This window comes from Syngnathus acus, chromosome 20 (assembly GCF_901709675.1).
Source record: "Syngnathus acus chromosome 20, fSynAcu1.2, whole genome shotgun sequence".
Lineage (NCBI taxonomy): Eukaryota > Metazoa > Chordata > Actinopteri > Syngnathiformes > Syngnathidae > Syngnathus > Syngnathus acus.
The window spans coordinates 6795624-6810901 of record NC_051104.1 but is presented as its reverse complement, the minus strand read 5'-3'; the positions used below and the strand labels follow the sequence as shown (position 1 = coordinate 6810901).

General features: G+C 43.6%; 1 protein-coding gene across 7 annotated transcripts; it reads left to right on the top strand.

Moving 5' to 3' along the window:
- Positions 1-361: 361 nt before the first annotated feature.
- On the top strand, positions 362-14921 carry relch (RAB11 binding and LisH domain, coiled-coil and HEAT repeat containing). 7 transcript variants are annotated; one of them, XM_037279743.1, is made up of 31 exons: positions 362-911; positions 1592-1681; positions 3243-3314; positions 3453-3508; positions 3622-3735; positions 4018-4212; positions 4348-4442; positions 4573-4696; positions 4810-4949; positions 5095-5170; positions 5244-5339; positions 5801-5824; positions 7154-7266; positions 7345-7435; positions 7571-7642; positions 7752-7892; positions 7987-8151; positions 8235-8379; positions 8442-8598; positions 8670-8793; positions 8925-8973; positions 9101-9180; positions 9317-9423; positions 9494-9593; positions 10591-10673; positions 11957-12020; positions 12089-12227; positions 12301-12417; positions 13315-13403; positions 13673-13743; positions 13916-14175. In XM_037279743.1, exons 1-31 carry the CDS (start codon positions 455-457, stop codon positions 14034-14036), a joined length of 3567 nt encoding a protein of 1188 aa, XP_037135638.1. In that variant the 5' UTR covers positions 362-454; the 3' UTR covers positions 14037-14175. The 7 variants fall into 7 exon arrangements, with proteins under 7 accessions (XP_037135638.1, XP_037135637.1, XP_037135641.1 ...); XM_037279742.1 differs by lacking the exon at positions 10591-10673 and adding an exon at positions 11240-11322 and having other exon boundaries at positions 8232-8379; XM_037279741.1 differs by having other exon boundaries at positions 455-911; positions 8232-8379; positions 13916-14921.
- The last annotated feature ends 357 nt before the right edge of the window (positions 14922-15278 follow it).

Below are 15278 nucleotides of genomic sequence, written 5' to 3'. Positions count from 1 at the left end.
AAAAAAAATCTCAGGCAATAGTCCTATTTTGTTCGTCAGTCATTTCAGGAGTCATATTGTGATTTAACTATTTTTTTAATTTAATCCTTAAATATGTTTCTGTTGGAAACGGTCAACAAATGTCACGTGACGTGTGGTAGCCTGGCAATCACTGTTAACGCGAGAATCGTATTCCAGCGAGCTTGACATTCGTGATGTGCATTCCAGTTCTTTTAGGTGAACTGAATGGTTAGAATCAGTTCACTCAAAAGATTCGTTCAAACGAATCGTTCAATGAAATTCATATGAACTGAAAAAAGAACGAATCACTGTAGGAAGTGATTCGTTCACTGAAAGGAGTCGTTCCTTTGAACAAATCGTTCACTCACGAGCCAACACTACTTGACATCCCATTCAGGAAGCAGATCTGATTAGCCTAGCTTTAGGTGGCTAAAAAGATCGATCTCTTGCAAACATGGCGTCGGTGAACCCGTTTAATCTCAGTGATTCGGAAGAGGAGAGTGAACGTCGACCCAACGAAACAGTTGACACAGAGCGTAGCCCGAGTGACGGGGCACCGGGGCCGCCGCCGCCGGGTATTCCCTTCTCCCCGTCCGCGGACGCCGTGCCTCCGACTCTGCTCCTGTCCAGCCACCGAACGAGCCCAAACGGGGAGGGCATCTCTGTCTCTCCCGCGGCCACTGCCGCTATGGCTGTCAGCGCCGAATCGCGAGTGTCGGTGGATGTCATCGCGGCTCAGCTACTGCGTGATCAGTACATCCTTACGGCCCTGGAGTTGCACACAGAGCTGTTGGAGGCAGGAAGGGAGCTCCCTAGGTTGAGGGATTATTTCTCCAACCCCGGTAACTTCGAGCGGCAGAGCGGCACTCCACCTGCCAAAGATCAGGGAACTGGACCTGGTGGACCTTTGAGTAAGTAGTAAAACCTCTTGGGTGTTGATCTTTTCTAAAGCACAACACAAGCTAGCATTTAGCTCTTGGAAGCAGTCTGGCGTAAGATATCAGCTTCCTGCACCTGAAACCTAGCACACACTGCTATGTAATAAACGCTGCACCAAATGATCAACCGTGACATTCATTATACGCCTCTTCAATCTCTATAAATAAATGCACATTTTACTTGAAGACAATCTGAGGTCAGAGGTCAAGACTTGTGAACAAAATGCCATTGTACAGCTGCAGGACTTGAACAAGTGTCTTGCAGTTCTGCCCTTTCATACTTTTATGTCAGTATATGCTGTACGTTATACTGTGTTGCATGTTTTATGATGCTTTCTTCACAAACATGACATAAAGGCTCTCTTGTTGTGAAATAGGTAAGCCATGCAAAGTTTTGTTTCCAAATGATGCCTTCATAATCCGGCATTCGGGAGATCATGTGATTAGTGGAATGATCTCGGCCCTCGTGCTTGTTTGACAGGATTGACTGTTACAGTTGTGGCAACCAGTGGAATGTGTTCACACGCTTTGAATACACTTGCATGCTACATTTCTTTTCTGTTCTAGGTTGCTAAATTATTTATTTAGTTTCAATAACATTGGATGGAATATATTTGAATAATGATTGTCTGTGTTTGTCTTTGGATATATAGATCGAGCAGGTAGCATCAGCACCTTAGACTCCCTGGACTTTGCCCGATACTCGGATGATGGCAATCGGGAATCAGACGAACGGGTGGCGGGTAAGATGAACCTGTGCTGTCACAACACAGAGCTTGAGTGATGTGATGGATGGATGGATGGATGGATGGAATGAAAACAGCTGCATCAGTGGCTGCAGAGCTGATGTAAATCGTGATCTTGTTTTACATATCTTGTACTTTTACGAATGTCCCTCGGCTTACCACTGAAGACATCAAACTGGTCAATGTGGTCAGGTCTGAATTAATTGCATTCACTGCTTGTTGAAGCATCAATGGACGTGTACTTTCTCATTTTAAAGAGTTAAGGTGGTATTTTTGGTACAGGAGCTTCACACAACTTGCACGTGGCTCATTTGTGACACAGCAGACTCACGAGGTTAGAAAGTAACAGCTGAGTGTGATTCGTAAGCACCTTTAAAGGCCACTTGTTACATGGTAAGCAGCTTGGAGAGGTGTGAATGCAGTACGATGAGTCAATCTGTCTTTGGTTTGCAAATAAACCCTCAATATTAATGCAGCTGGAAAGGTACAGCCATGCAATTGTTCTCCATGTTTATTTTTGAGGGTCATTGGTTCCGTTCCCCAAATGTGTAGCAGCACCACCTTCCTCTTCTACCTTGCAAAAATTTGCCGGCCCACAGCTGTCTGACTCGGGCTTCTCCTGACGTTGATCAAACCCCAGTTGGCAATACTGGACAAGTCACTCCATCCAGACTAGCTATTTGTTTCATTCTTCGCCCCTCTTTCTTTCCTCAAGATTGAGTTTTATTTGGATTGCATTTTGTGCACTCATGAGCTGCAAGCATGGGTCTTCATGATGGTGGTACTGTCATTTTAATGTCTCACACGTGTGATGACTCGACATGATCTTTTTTGATTAGATAAATAAATGAAAAATCATATAACAGATGCTTTAGCATCATTGATCAGTGCACAACAATGCAATGATTTTTTTCCACTCCATCTGTTCAACTTTACTGTGTGGTTTCTTTCTTTTTTTCATATAAATATAACCTACCTTCAATTTCTTTGTTTTATTTTTCTCTCATCATAGTCATATTTTTGTGTGATTTTATTTTTCTTCTGCTGGTTGTCATTGTGTTCTTTTTAATAAAGCATTAGTGTATACATAGAAAGATGCATATATAAGAGTTTGGGGATTATTTAACTTTTAAATGGTGTGTTTACATAAATAAACATGGGTGACCTCTAACCTTTTAGGGATAGTGTAGTCAAATTGGATCATAGTATTTTGCCTGTGAAATCCTTTGTCCGACAGCTTTTTCTAAATATGAGGAGCACTGTTTTTTTTTTATCATAAAAAAAATTGACAATTAGTATCGACATCCATTTTTGTTTGCTTTATTTCATGAGCCTCTGCTGCATGTGTTCTTCAGATCCATGATTTGCATGCACCCTCTTGTGTTTTTATTTTTTTTGACTTTTAATATATTTGCAGTGTTTTTCACTCCCATCTTTGTTTTATTCGTGTGTTTCCTTGTCTTTGTTTGGATGCACCTCCTGGGTATGCGTCCGTGAACGCGCGCGCGTGTGTGTGTGTGCGTGTGTGCGTGCGTGCGTGCTGTCACTCTCTGTCCAGTGCTGGAGTTTGAGCTACGGAAAGCAAAGGAGACCATTCAGGCTCTGCGCGCCAACTTGACTCAGGCAGCAGGTGTGGCGCTCTTTAAACTTCTTCTCCACCCGAGTCCTTTGTCACGTTTGCTTCTTTTCGTCTAAAGAGAATTCCCGAACAATGTTGAGCATCCAACTGAACTCATCCCCTTTTTTTTTTTTTTTCTTCCGTGTTCAGAGAACGACGTGCCCTCTCAGGAGAGAAAGAACTTCAAATCAAGCCCTGAAATTCAGGTGGGAGATCTTTAACTGTTGGAAAGGTTTAAATGTTAAAAAAAAAAAAAGAGATTTTACTTTTTTTTTTCCCTTCAAATCCCATTTGCTAGCTTCTTTGCTTTCTTCCTCAGGAGCCACTACGCCCACTGGAGAAAAGAGCCTTAAACTTCCTTGTGAATGAATATCTGTTGAAAAATGAGTACAAACTCTCATCGATCACCTTCTCAGATGAAAATGATGATCAGGTAAAGCTTTTTCTTGCAGCAGAAAGTTTTTTTTATTCAAATGGAAAATGCTATTAATATTCCCCAGCTTTAACCATGTACGGCAATCTAATGAGACTTATGTTTTGAGTGTTATATTTTTATTTTCCACTGGCAACCAGCCCAGGGTGTGCCTCGCCTCTCGCCCATCAGCTAGGATAGACTCCAGCTCACCTCTAATGAGGATATAATGCAATAGGAAAAGCAAATGACCAAGCGGAATATGAAATATGAATGCTCCATGCCTTTTTTTTTTTATTTTAGGATTTTGAGCTGTGGGATGACGTTGGCCTCAACATTCCAAAGCCTCCTGATCTATTGCAGCTCTACAGAAACTGTGGTTCCTCTCTTCCCCCAACAAAGGAAATGGTTGACGTAGCGGTAGGAGACGATTTTGCCGATATCACTGGACACTGTACGGCTCAAGATCCCCCGAGGAAGCCTGACCTTTCGCAGCAGGTTTGCTTAATCATATTTCCTCTAGCGGCATGAGGTAAAAAATAAAAATAAAAAAAAGCCTGCACCTTCTAAAAATGTGATCTTGCTCTTAAAATGACATTCTCAAAATATATGATTTTTATTCCTTTCATACAGCAACAGGCAGAGGTCGTCCAAGAGTTGGAGTACCAAATCAGTCTACTCAACAGTGAGAAGGAGAGTCTAGCTGAGCAGATGAAAAAACTTCAGAGGTTTGTCTGTCTGTGTATATTTCAACGATATGACCTTTCTGCCTATTTTTTGGAGCCTGCACCCAGTTTGCTTCACTGCGTTTGAAAAGAATGTTTTACGACCATCCATAGTCTCCTTTTTTCCCCACAGTGAGCTTCAAACATTGAAGCAGACGGTCTCCTCCCCTCCTCTTGACCGAAGCTCCCAGAATACATCTAATCCCGCATCCTCTTGCACCGCCGCCATCACTTCCTCCGCTGACCCACCCTCTGTGGTAAAGTCATTGTACATTTCCCACACTGAATTTACGCCACTGAAGCCTTTTGGGGTGTCACCATGTTTTATGGTGGCACATTGCACCTAAGCAGATGTATGTCCTGTCCTCAGCCTTGTGCAGATAACGGACAGTACCTGGATATCCGGCGGGTTTCACAGCCTCAGAGTGAGCCTCCCTCGACGCAGAACACACCGCAATCACACAATAAGATTAAAAGTCGGACACCTGAACATTTTGATCAGCCAAACAGGTGAGTGGTTAAGATAGCAGCTGCCACTAGATGGCGTGAGAGCTTTACATTTAGCCCAGGCAACTGTTTGAACGCAATCCTCTATGATGTGTTTTGAACGCATCAGTAAGCGTTTTTGAGCTTTTCTTCTTTGTGTCTAACCCAGGAAATTATCCCCGGCATTCCAGCAAGCCCTGCTATCCTTCTGCCGAATGTGCTCAGACAGCCGCCTTGGGGCAGAGGTTAATACACACATTTTGATGCCGACATTCTAAGCAATCATCACACCAAGTGTAACATTGCTGTCATCTTCAGGTGTCCCGTATAGCGGATAGCGAGGAGAGTGTGATGTTAATGCTGGGCCGCTGCCTTCCTCATATCGTCCCAAATGTCCTCCTCGCTAAAAGAGAGGTAAAGCCTTGTCCGCTTGCTTGGTTTTGTTCACCTTTCTTTTGAATCATCACAACACCATGCTTGTTTTACTTTACATTTAATAGATAGGCACACTGCAATGAATAGGATTCATGTTAAGACTTAACGCTGAATTAAAAGTCAGCCCGTTGAGTGCCAGATTGTTTATTTTTAGCAAATGGCATTTTTCACAACCCAATAGGTGCATCTTAATAAATTAGAATATTATAATACTATCTTTTTGTTTATTGGTGGATACCCAACTAAAATGTGCTCACTCTTTGCTGATTGACGTGTGTCCATCTATTGAGCGTTTATCATGCAGGTGTCCTTATTCGGCGACTATCATCCTGCCTCTTGTCCGCCACTCATGTTTTCACTCTGTTTGCCTTCACTGGCTTTATTTTTCTTCTCTTTTCGTCTCACTCATTCTCTCACTCTGGTGCATGCATCTCCACTAGAGAATGGTTGCACATCTTTGTCAGGTGAGTCCCTCAACACGCTCATCTGCATGGGTTTTCGCACAACCCCAAACATGCTTTTTTTTTCTTTTTCTTTCTTTAAAGTTCTACTAAAAAGTTCCACTTTAATTGCTCCATTTTAACTTGTACTATAAACAGTTCTTTGTCCTTATTGTGAACATTAATCGCGCACCTAGCGTTGAAACCTGATAGGAGCAACGTCTTGACACTTGGCCTGCTTTGCATACATCGCTACGGTGATGTTGTTTTAGTCAACCACCAACAGTTGGAAAGAATTTAATCTCTTTGTGAAATCAAGAAAAACAGAACAAAGTGCAAGAATGACAAAAACACCCCCATTCGAACACTGAGGGGTCTGTTTTGTGATGCGGACTTTGTCCTCAGTTCGTTAGACTCATTAGCCGTGACACACACACACACACACCAGTTGCTGCTTGAATATCCTCCCACTACAAACGAGGAGACACACCTTCATTTGTTCGATTGTGACACTTAAGAACGAAAGGCGTTTCAAATGGAGGAATGATATTTTGAAACACTGCCTGCCACCTGGCTACACTTATCAGTCATGGTAAATTATTAAGCAAAATGTTTTTCCCCCCCCCCTTTGAATCTTTTCTAACCTGTAACTATCGTCCCAATAAAACCCTTGTCTGGACCTAAAGATAATTGAATTTGCTACTCATTTCTATTTTTTATTGGTGTGTGCGTGTCACTTGAACTAAACACTTAAAAAAACGACTATTTTGGGTTGGGCCAGTGTGACTCATTACAGCCTATCTTTATTTAACCATATTCTCTCCATTAATCCAGAAGGGTGTTGGGGTTTTGTGCACTGTTCCAGCACCGGGGCAGGAAAAATATCATACGCTCCTGGAAACAAACAACACATTTATAACTCAGTATGCACTCTCTAATTTGACTCAGTGCGTGTGTGTGGCGGGAATGTCAGGCTGACCACACTTTGGGAGCCTCACATCAAATCCAGATCTTTACTCTGCCCGGAACGTCCGTGAACTCTCTCTGAACTCTTTAAAAGGGCAGATTCTTTTTTTTATAAAGCAAGCGAACTAGGGTGTTGCCATCGTTGTCTTCCTATAGACGGCTGAGTTTTACAATAAGAGTAAGAGTCACTACCAAAACAAATTCGTCGGTCTAATGCCAGTAAGGTATTTGAGGTTCACATTTTCCCAGTTTTCTCGTACTTGTGTTATTCCCCCCCCCCTCCCCAGTTGCCTGCTTTCTCTCCTTTCTTTCTGCCTTCTGACTGTTTGTTCTCCTTCGCCCAAATGATTGACAAGCTGGCTTCCCTTCTCCATTTTTATGCTTCAGGAGCTGATTCCTCTCATCCTATGTACCGCCTGCCTTCACCCAGAGTCCAAAGAAAGAGACCAGCTTCTCCACATCCTTTTTAACTTAATCAAGAGACCAGATGATGAACAGAGGTGAGAACACTGAAGGTGTAGATTGCTCTCGTAAAATTTGAATTGATTCTATGATTGCTTCTTTTTGTTTGTTAACAGACAAATGATCCTGACGGGATGTGTTGCCTTTGCGAGGCATGTGGGTCCTACACGTGTTGAGGCAGAGCTTCTTCCTCAATGCTGGGAGCAGGTACCCTTCACACGGTTTTTGCGGGATGGGGAGGTTGACGGCTTCTTCCGGAATTCAAATGCAGTTGATGATCATCAACTTTGTTTCCATTCTACGGCAGCTGCATTTTACATTCTTACGTCCTCCTTTTTCCAGATTAACCACAAATATCCAGAGAGAAGACTTCTTGTGGCGGAGTCTTGTGGAGCCTTAGCACCATATTTTCCTGTAAATTACCATTTCTATTGTTTTGTTTTGTTTTTTTATTCATAATAACGCTAATAATAAAAAAATGATGCATGAATGAAAATGTCTTGTTTTGATTTTGTCCCCACAGAAGGAGATCCGAAGTTCGCTCGTGTTGTCCATGTTGCAGCAAATGCTTGCAGAGGACAAGGCCGACATGGTCCGAGAAGCTGTGGTCAAGAGTCTTGGGATTATCATGGGTTACATTGATGATGTTGACAAATACTCCCAGGTATATATTTGCAGTTTCACCCTCAAAGTAACCGAAACTAACAATTCTACTTTTTAAAATTTTGCCGGTTTGTGTCTTTTTTTTTTTTCTTCAGGGTTTTGAGCTGATGGTGCTGTCACTTAGCGATCCTTCAGAGCGGGTAGTCAGTGCTGTCCACCAGGTCTTCATCCCCGCATTTGCTGCCTGGACAATGGAATTAGGAACACTTTACACTTCGCTCATCCCTTCTCTCTTGGCACGTATTGAGAAGCTCTTCATGGTGCGTGGTAACGTTCGGACTATTTATTAACATGGACTCTTTCCGCCTGCTCTGATAGTTGATTATCCCCATTTTTGTAGCAGGGGGAGCATGGCCTGGATGAGTACAAGCTGCATGTGTTCCTATCAGCACTGCAGAGTCTGATCCCTCCACTTTTTGCTGTGGTGCTGCAAAATGCGCCGTTCACCAGCCGAGCCAAACTCCACGGCGACATACCTGCAATAGAAGGTACGTTGGCAAGGCAGGATGAAACAGCTGTGTGTTCATTACCTCTTGCCGTGTGTTTGCAGTGACTCGCTTCCCGAGACCGGCTTCTCCCCTTCAGGATGTGGCCACCATCATCGGTAGCAGGGAGATGCTGAGCGCCCTCTTGCTTCTCTACGACCACCAACTGGAGCATGAAGGGACCACTGGATGGGAAAGCCTACTTTGGGTGGTCAACCAGCTGTGAGACTCACTCATAAATACTTTAAATGTACACAGACATCAGATTTTTTTTTTTCCTGCTACCTTTGAAGGCTTCCTCAGATTATAGAGATTGTGGGTCGCATCAACGTTGCTTCTTCCACCTGCGTTCATGAGTTCTCTCGCTTCTTTTGGAGGTTCTGTCGAACCTTTGGCAAAATCTTTACCAACACGAAGGTGAGCTCTTTTTAGATACTCTTCAGTTCATTTTAACCACTTTTGATGTCTTTCCGGATGTTAGTGTATCTCGTCAGAATTTCTAATCAATTTGCTGACTTGCTTTTGTTTGTGGCACTGATGTTTTGCAGGTCAAACCTCAATTCCAAGAGATACTTCGTTTGTCTGAAGAGAATGTTGGTGAGTGGCTGAACAATGCAATTGCTGACACATTCAAATCAAGGCGATCATATTATTTTTTTCTTTGTTGTGAGAGCGTGAAATAGTTATTGACCTAGATTGGTATGGGTTTTTCCCCCCTCAATAGATGCTTTATCTGGAAATGGCATTCTTACTAAAGCCACCGTCCCCATCTATGCCACAGGAGTACTGACCTGTTATAACCAGGTAACATAAAGTCTTTTTCCCCTTTGTCAAAATGTGACATGGTGGAAATCGAGTGAACAGTTTACGCATCTTGTCATTTTTGCCCCTCTTTGTATTAGATATGAGTCATTAATTTGTTTTTCTTCTGTCGCTAAAGGAGGAGGATCGAAAGTTGTTAGTGGGTTTCTTAGAGGATGTTATGACAACCCTGTCTTTGTCCCACGCACCTCTTGACAGCTTGAAAGCTTCTTTTGTAGAGCTGGGGTGAGACACACACAAACACAGACACACAGGTTGGAGATTAATTTAAGGGTCTCATCTTTTTTTCTTTCAGTGCTAATCCAGTATACCATGAGTTACTACTCACTGTTCTTTGGTACGGAGTAGTACACACCTCTGCATTGGTCCGATGCACCTCAGCGCGGATGTTTGAGGTAAAGACAAAAAGCAAACCAAAGCATCAGTTGAAACACTTTTATTTCATGTTTAGCTCCAATGCTAAAGACTGTAAATGTAACTCGGATTGCTGATGAAGAGTGCCTGGATCCCACTGTTTTTAGCACCTCCAAGTTCTGATCAGGCATTTCACTGGTCTCAAAGCTCACCGCATAAATATCTGAATATGTCACTAAAATGCTTAAGTCAGCAGAAGAGTTTTGGAAAATATAATTTAATTGGACGTGTGTTCTTCACAGTTTCAGGACTTCAGGTCACTCATGAAATCCAATACCGCAGTTGTTTTTAAACGTTGCTGCCTGTTAGCCATTTTCCTCCTCCATGCAGTTGAATTGTATTTTTGCCAAGCTCCAGGCAGTGAAGTGCTGACAGAAGCAATGTAACCAAACCCTAACGAATCACATCTACCTGCCCAACGAGATGTTGGCACACGTTCAAGTAGTGCATTTGGTGAGGATGTGCTGTGGTCCTAACAGTGGAACCAGGCCTCTCTTGATGCAAACTTGTGGAAGGAGGAGTGCTCAGCTGAATTTGTTCCCCTCTTTTCTTTTTTGTGAAGCACTTCTTTGTTCACACGCACGCCTCACTGTCACCATCCCATTTGTTGTAGCTCTCCACCATTGTCCACATAACGACCAGTTGTAATGTGGCGGTCAACCACAGATCCTGGATCAGATTACGTTATTGTCCTTTATTTTGGACTGGATTCAATCTGATCTGGAGTCTGTTCTCATAGCCCCCAGATTAAGATTTTTGGCCATATTGACTGTTGGGTGTTCGTTTGGAAAAGCGTAGCTTGCTTTCTATTTGTTGCTCCTGGTTTCTACCTCACCTCTTTTTTTTTTTTCCTTTCCGTTATTTCACTATATTATTTATTATTTTCTCTCTACCTATCTATTGGCGGTGTCGCTCACTCTTGTCCAATGCACCGCGCTCCTCTGTGACATCACGTCTGGCTCTGTCCAACCCGATCAGCTGCTGGTGAAGGGGGTGAATGAGACGCTGGTCGCTCAGAGAGTGGTTCCTGCTCTCATCACACTGTCTTCCGACCCTGAAATGTAAGTGGATCAACAATACCGACAGCAACGGTTAACTGCGCAGCGTCTCTCCCCCCCCCTTCTCTTTGCCGCCTGACAACCATCACACTGCAGCAGTCAGCCAACCTAGAGCGTACATCAATCTTAAATCAGTTTTTAAATTCATTCGATGCCATAGAAGTCCATTGTTTGACTTGGGCTGGCAGTGAATGAGTAGAATGATGTCGTTGGCTTTCCCTGAAGTGTTTGTTGAGAGTTGCACGTGGATAGGTTCTTGGCTGAGCATCGCATAACGTCTTTCATTGTCTTGTCAGTTTCCATGAGTGGTCTGGCTTGTTTGTTTTGTTTTTTTGCACACTGCTCTCAATTGCACAACCCCAGCATGCATGACTTCTCTTCTCTTCTCACCCCAATCCATTGAGGCTGAGGCCCTCCTCCTGACCAAACCCTCGGCTAGTGTCTGGTATTCACCCCCATTTTTTTTTCCTTTATTATCTCTGCTACCTTCTGTTATCACCTCCCCTACCCCCTCTCTCTGTCTCCCTCTCCCTCCCTCCTCCTCTCTCATCTCTGTGGCGGGTTTGCAGTTGATTCTCCGAGGCATGAGTGAAGCATTAGTTGATCGCCGGGCGGCCCCGGCCCTTATAACTCTATGCAATGGGCCTGAATTGTGAGTCACTCGACAACAGAACACCTTCATCAGAACAAATCAAGCAATTATAATTTTATCTATCACTTCTTTTTTCCTATCTCTGCCATGTGGATATAGCATTATGATTTTTCTTCACACATTATAATAAATATTCCTAGCAAATATGCAACTTTTATACTATTCATAATACACAATTACCTTATTTGTTTCCCTATTTAGTTTTTTTTTTTTTTTAAATCTGATTAGTTATATATTGCATTCTAAAGTAAGCAAAGATATCAAACATAGCTCAAAATGCGGTTTTATGCTTTTTTTGATGCCGTACCTGTCGTTAGAAGTTCTTTCACTGCCCTACAGTTTTCATTTCATTTTATGACGAGTCACATAAACACTTCTCGACCAGATCAGCAAAAATGTTCAAAACCTGTAAAAATTTAACACGCAGCCATCAGCAGAACTTGTCTAAATGTTTAGTTTACGCAGCTGGCATCAGCACTTTCTTTCTGGCCTTCTTATATTATTACAGTATTGTTATATTTCACAGCCTCTCACTCATGGAGTGGACTTTATAGACAATTTTTGTGTCGGTGCCTTCAATGGCGGTTATGAATCGTCACCTCACCTCTTTATGTTGCTCTCCTGCTGTATTTAGCTCTGTGAGGATATCCACAATTCCTGCCTTTGGTACCATCATGGAGACGGTGACACAGAAAGAGGTAAAGAGTCCAAAAGATCTCCTCAATTGTGCACCAACGTACTAACACATGTTTTGTGTTTGTTTCAGCTGCTGGAGCGTGTCAAGATGCAGCTGGCATCCTTCCTGGAGGACCCTCAGTATCAAGATCAGCACTCTTTGCACATGGAGATCATCAGGACGTTCGGACGCGTCGGACCCAACGCCGAGCCTCGCTTCAGAGACGAATGTATGCCAAATGTTGAGAGCAAAAGAAAATCCCATATATGGTATTCACTTTCCATTTGTGCTCCTCGGTCCAGTCGTACTGCCGCACCTGCACAAACTGGCGCAGGCTAACAACAGCCAAACGGTGGATAGCAAGAGGATTGACATTGCCACCCAGCTGTTTGAGGCCTACAGCGCCCTCTCCTGCTGTTGTATCCTTTGTCGGGGGTCATTTCACATTTAGCCACGCTGGTCTGATAGCGCCCTTGATTCCTCACGGTACGCATCAAGAGTGGCCCTCTGCTTGTGGCCCGGTTATGTGTGTGTTTTGGCAGAGGTCTTCTGTCGTTTGGCAGGAAGCAAAAGAGAGAAAATACATTTGGACTCCCCCACCCCCCCTTTATTTTAGGAGCGAGATGTAATTACAAGGTTGGTTAAGCAAAGGAGAGCATGAAGGAGGCTGCAAGAGGAAGAGCGTGAGAGAATAGCAAGTGAACATCAGCTCGGGTTCTGTTCCCCCAGAATAGCGTTTCGATTTCCCCCCACCTCCTTCTTTTCTCGTCTCTGTGCTTCTTGTCTGCCGTGTCTCCCCCTCCCGGAAGCCCCACGTTGGCAGCAGCGCCACCGGTCGGAGGGTCATTCCTGTGGCTCATTGTCAGGCTGTCATTTCACAGTGCAGGCTTAGTTCAAACGTATGGCGCTAACCTCAGAGGCTTTACCTCCCACGACAGCGCACTCACTTCTCATCAGCACCGCAGCCTCTGAAATTGAACATTCACATCATTGCAAAAGTAGAGGAGCTTTGACCATGTCACTGGCTCAGACAGGTGGTCATGGCCATGGAATGTTTGGCGCTGTTGTTGGAATCTTGCACTTATAGCCCAACCACATTTTTGGGAAGTAACTTGACATTTTGATGGGGTGTTAATCTGTGATTGGCCGACGGCCAGTCCGGGGTGTCGTCCAAAATGAATGGAAAGGAACATTTTGACTGGCCACTTTGACCATTTCCCAACAGATATTAAAGGTCAATGGGCATCTATATTAGACTATTGTCTGAAGCTACCGTATTGTTTGCAAATGGCTTATCCTTAACCTAACATGCACAGTCATATCCGAGGAGGTGATGATCAACCACTTCCTGCCGGGCCTTAGGTGTCTCCGGGCCGACATGGAGCAGCTCTCGCCAGAGCACGAGGTCAGTAGACCGCTCGCACGCACGGACGGTGAAGTCGTGACCATGTGCCACTCCACCCTAAGCGCTTGAAAACTGCTCCAGCTTTTATTTGCGTCTCACGCGAGCTCTTTTCATGCGAGCATTTTTCCCAAGGTGACTAACAATCAGCCGACTCTTGAGTCTTTGGAATTTGTTTCCAGACTGTCGCCCTATTAAGGAACCTGCTAACATACAAATACCTTCTTAACGTCATCATCGTGTTTATGTGTCATTTTTATTTCCCTCCATAGGTGATTCTGAGCTCCATGGTCAAAGAGTGTGAGATCAAGGTGGAAAACAGAGGAATGGGAGATGCACAAGGGTAAGAGGAAGTATTGTCTTGTTTTAATTCCAAAGGGGAAATCGTTGATTTTAAAACATCTGGTCATGCAAACACATTGAGACTGGAGGACTTTCATATTTATAACCGCTGTTGTAGTAGGTCAACGCGAGTACGAGACAAAGCAAAGCTTCACGATGCTTGTCATTTGTAGCTCCGTGTCTATTGCATCCACGTTGGTGGGCGAGGATGCCAAGACCAAGTTCCTGAGCAAGATGGGTCAGCTGACTACGTCGGGCGCCATGCTGGCCAACGTTTTCCAGAGAAAGAAGTGAATGCCACGCTCCTTAACCGCAACATCTGATGACCGTCCCCCGTCTGCTATTGCTCCACGTAGATGACCAATCAAATGTAACGTGCACTTTTAACAGATGGACGGATAGCGTTGACTTGCTTTCTTTCTCAGTCAGTGTTCGTTTGACATCTTAGTTTACAAAAAGAAACACAGCAGAGGGTACAAGTTTAGCATTCCATAAGAAGCGGGACATCTTTCCTGGACATTTCAGGATGTGAGGGCATCGTTGGAACGCAATGAACGTGTTTTCATCGGAGGAGGAAGCAAACAGTACCTGCACGGTGGTCACCTCTGATTTTTAGCAGGTGCCATTTTGGAGCTAACAATGGACAGTCAATGATATGTCTATGTCTAAGCAAAACGAAAGGCTTCGATCCTTAAAGTGACTACAAATGTGTGTGTGTGTGCGTGCGTGCGCGGATGCGGTTCCGAAACATCGCCTACTTGAAATTCAAAATAATGGTCTTGCCTTTGTTTGCTCAAAAGTCTGTCTCTGCTGTCCATTTTGATAGCTTCTATTTTATAACTTATTTATATCTTATTGAAGGAAAACACACTTTATTTCTAACTTCCAAAGACATTTGCACTTCATTATTTTGTTCCTAAATATCGTTGTTCTTATGCATGTTCAAAACGGTCACTACTGTTGTGTTAATTTTTTTTTTTTTTTATGCTTCGATTGAGTTTGGGTCCATTGCGTCCACTCTTTCTGATTGAATAGTGGATATTTGATTCAGTTTTTTGGGGGAGAGGAAAGCTTGGAGGAAAACGTAAATAACTATCGTACATTGAACTGAGTGGTCGGTACTTGTGTATATTTGGAATCTGTGTCATGGTGTAATAAAAGATCGTTTGTGTATTTACATTCCACTTATCAGTTATTCCTGTTGGCTCAAAGGGAAAACTGCTTTATAGCTCAAAGCGCCGGCAGGTGCAAAAAGCAATAAAACAAAAGTCATTGACTAGACAAACACATGACTTTGGTAGCCCCGCCCCTCATTGGCAACACTTGGATGTGCTCTGTCTTTTTTGCAAGTAACCAAAGTCCAGAATAGAGGCTTTGCAGCTGACGTCATCAAGCTACCCACATTAGCTTGGCGGCCATCATGGCGGTCAACTTTTCAGTGCCGGTCAACGACTCACACACGCTTTCTTGTTATATCTGCTGCTATTTGAGCTTAAAAATGCCGGATACCTGCTGTGCTGTTGGATGTAGCAATAG

Bases quoted from the DNA above. Each gene is read 5' to 3' on its own strand.
- relch (XM_037279741.1), top strand. From the start codon at position 455: ATGGCGTCGGTGAACCCGTTTAATCTCAGTGATTCGGAAGAGGAGAGT. The intron at 3,736-4,017 runs GTAAAGCTTTTT...TTTTTATTTTAG, and splicing joins CAGATGAAAATGATGATCAG to GATTTTGAGCTGTGGGATGA. The intron at 7,436-7,570 runs GTACCCTTCACA...TCCTTTTTCCAG, and splicing joins TTCCTCAATGCTGGGAGCAG to ATTAACCACAAATATCCAGA.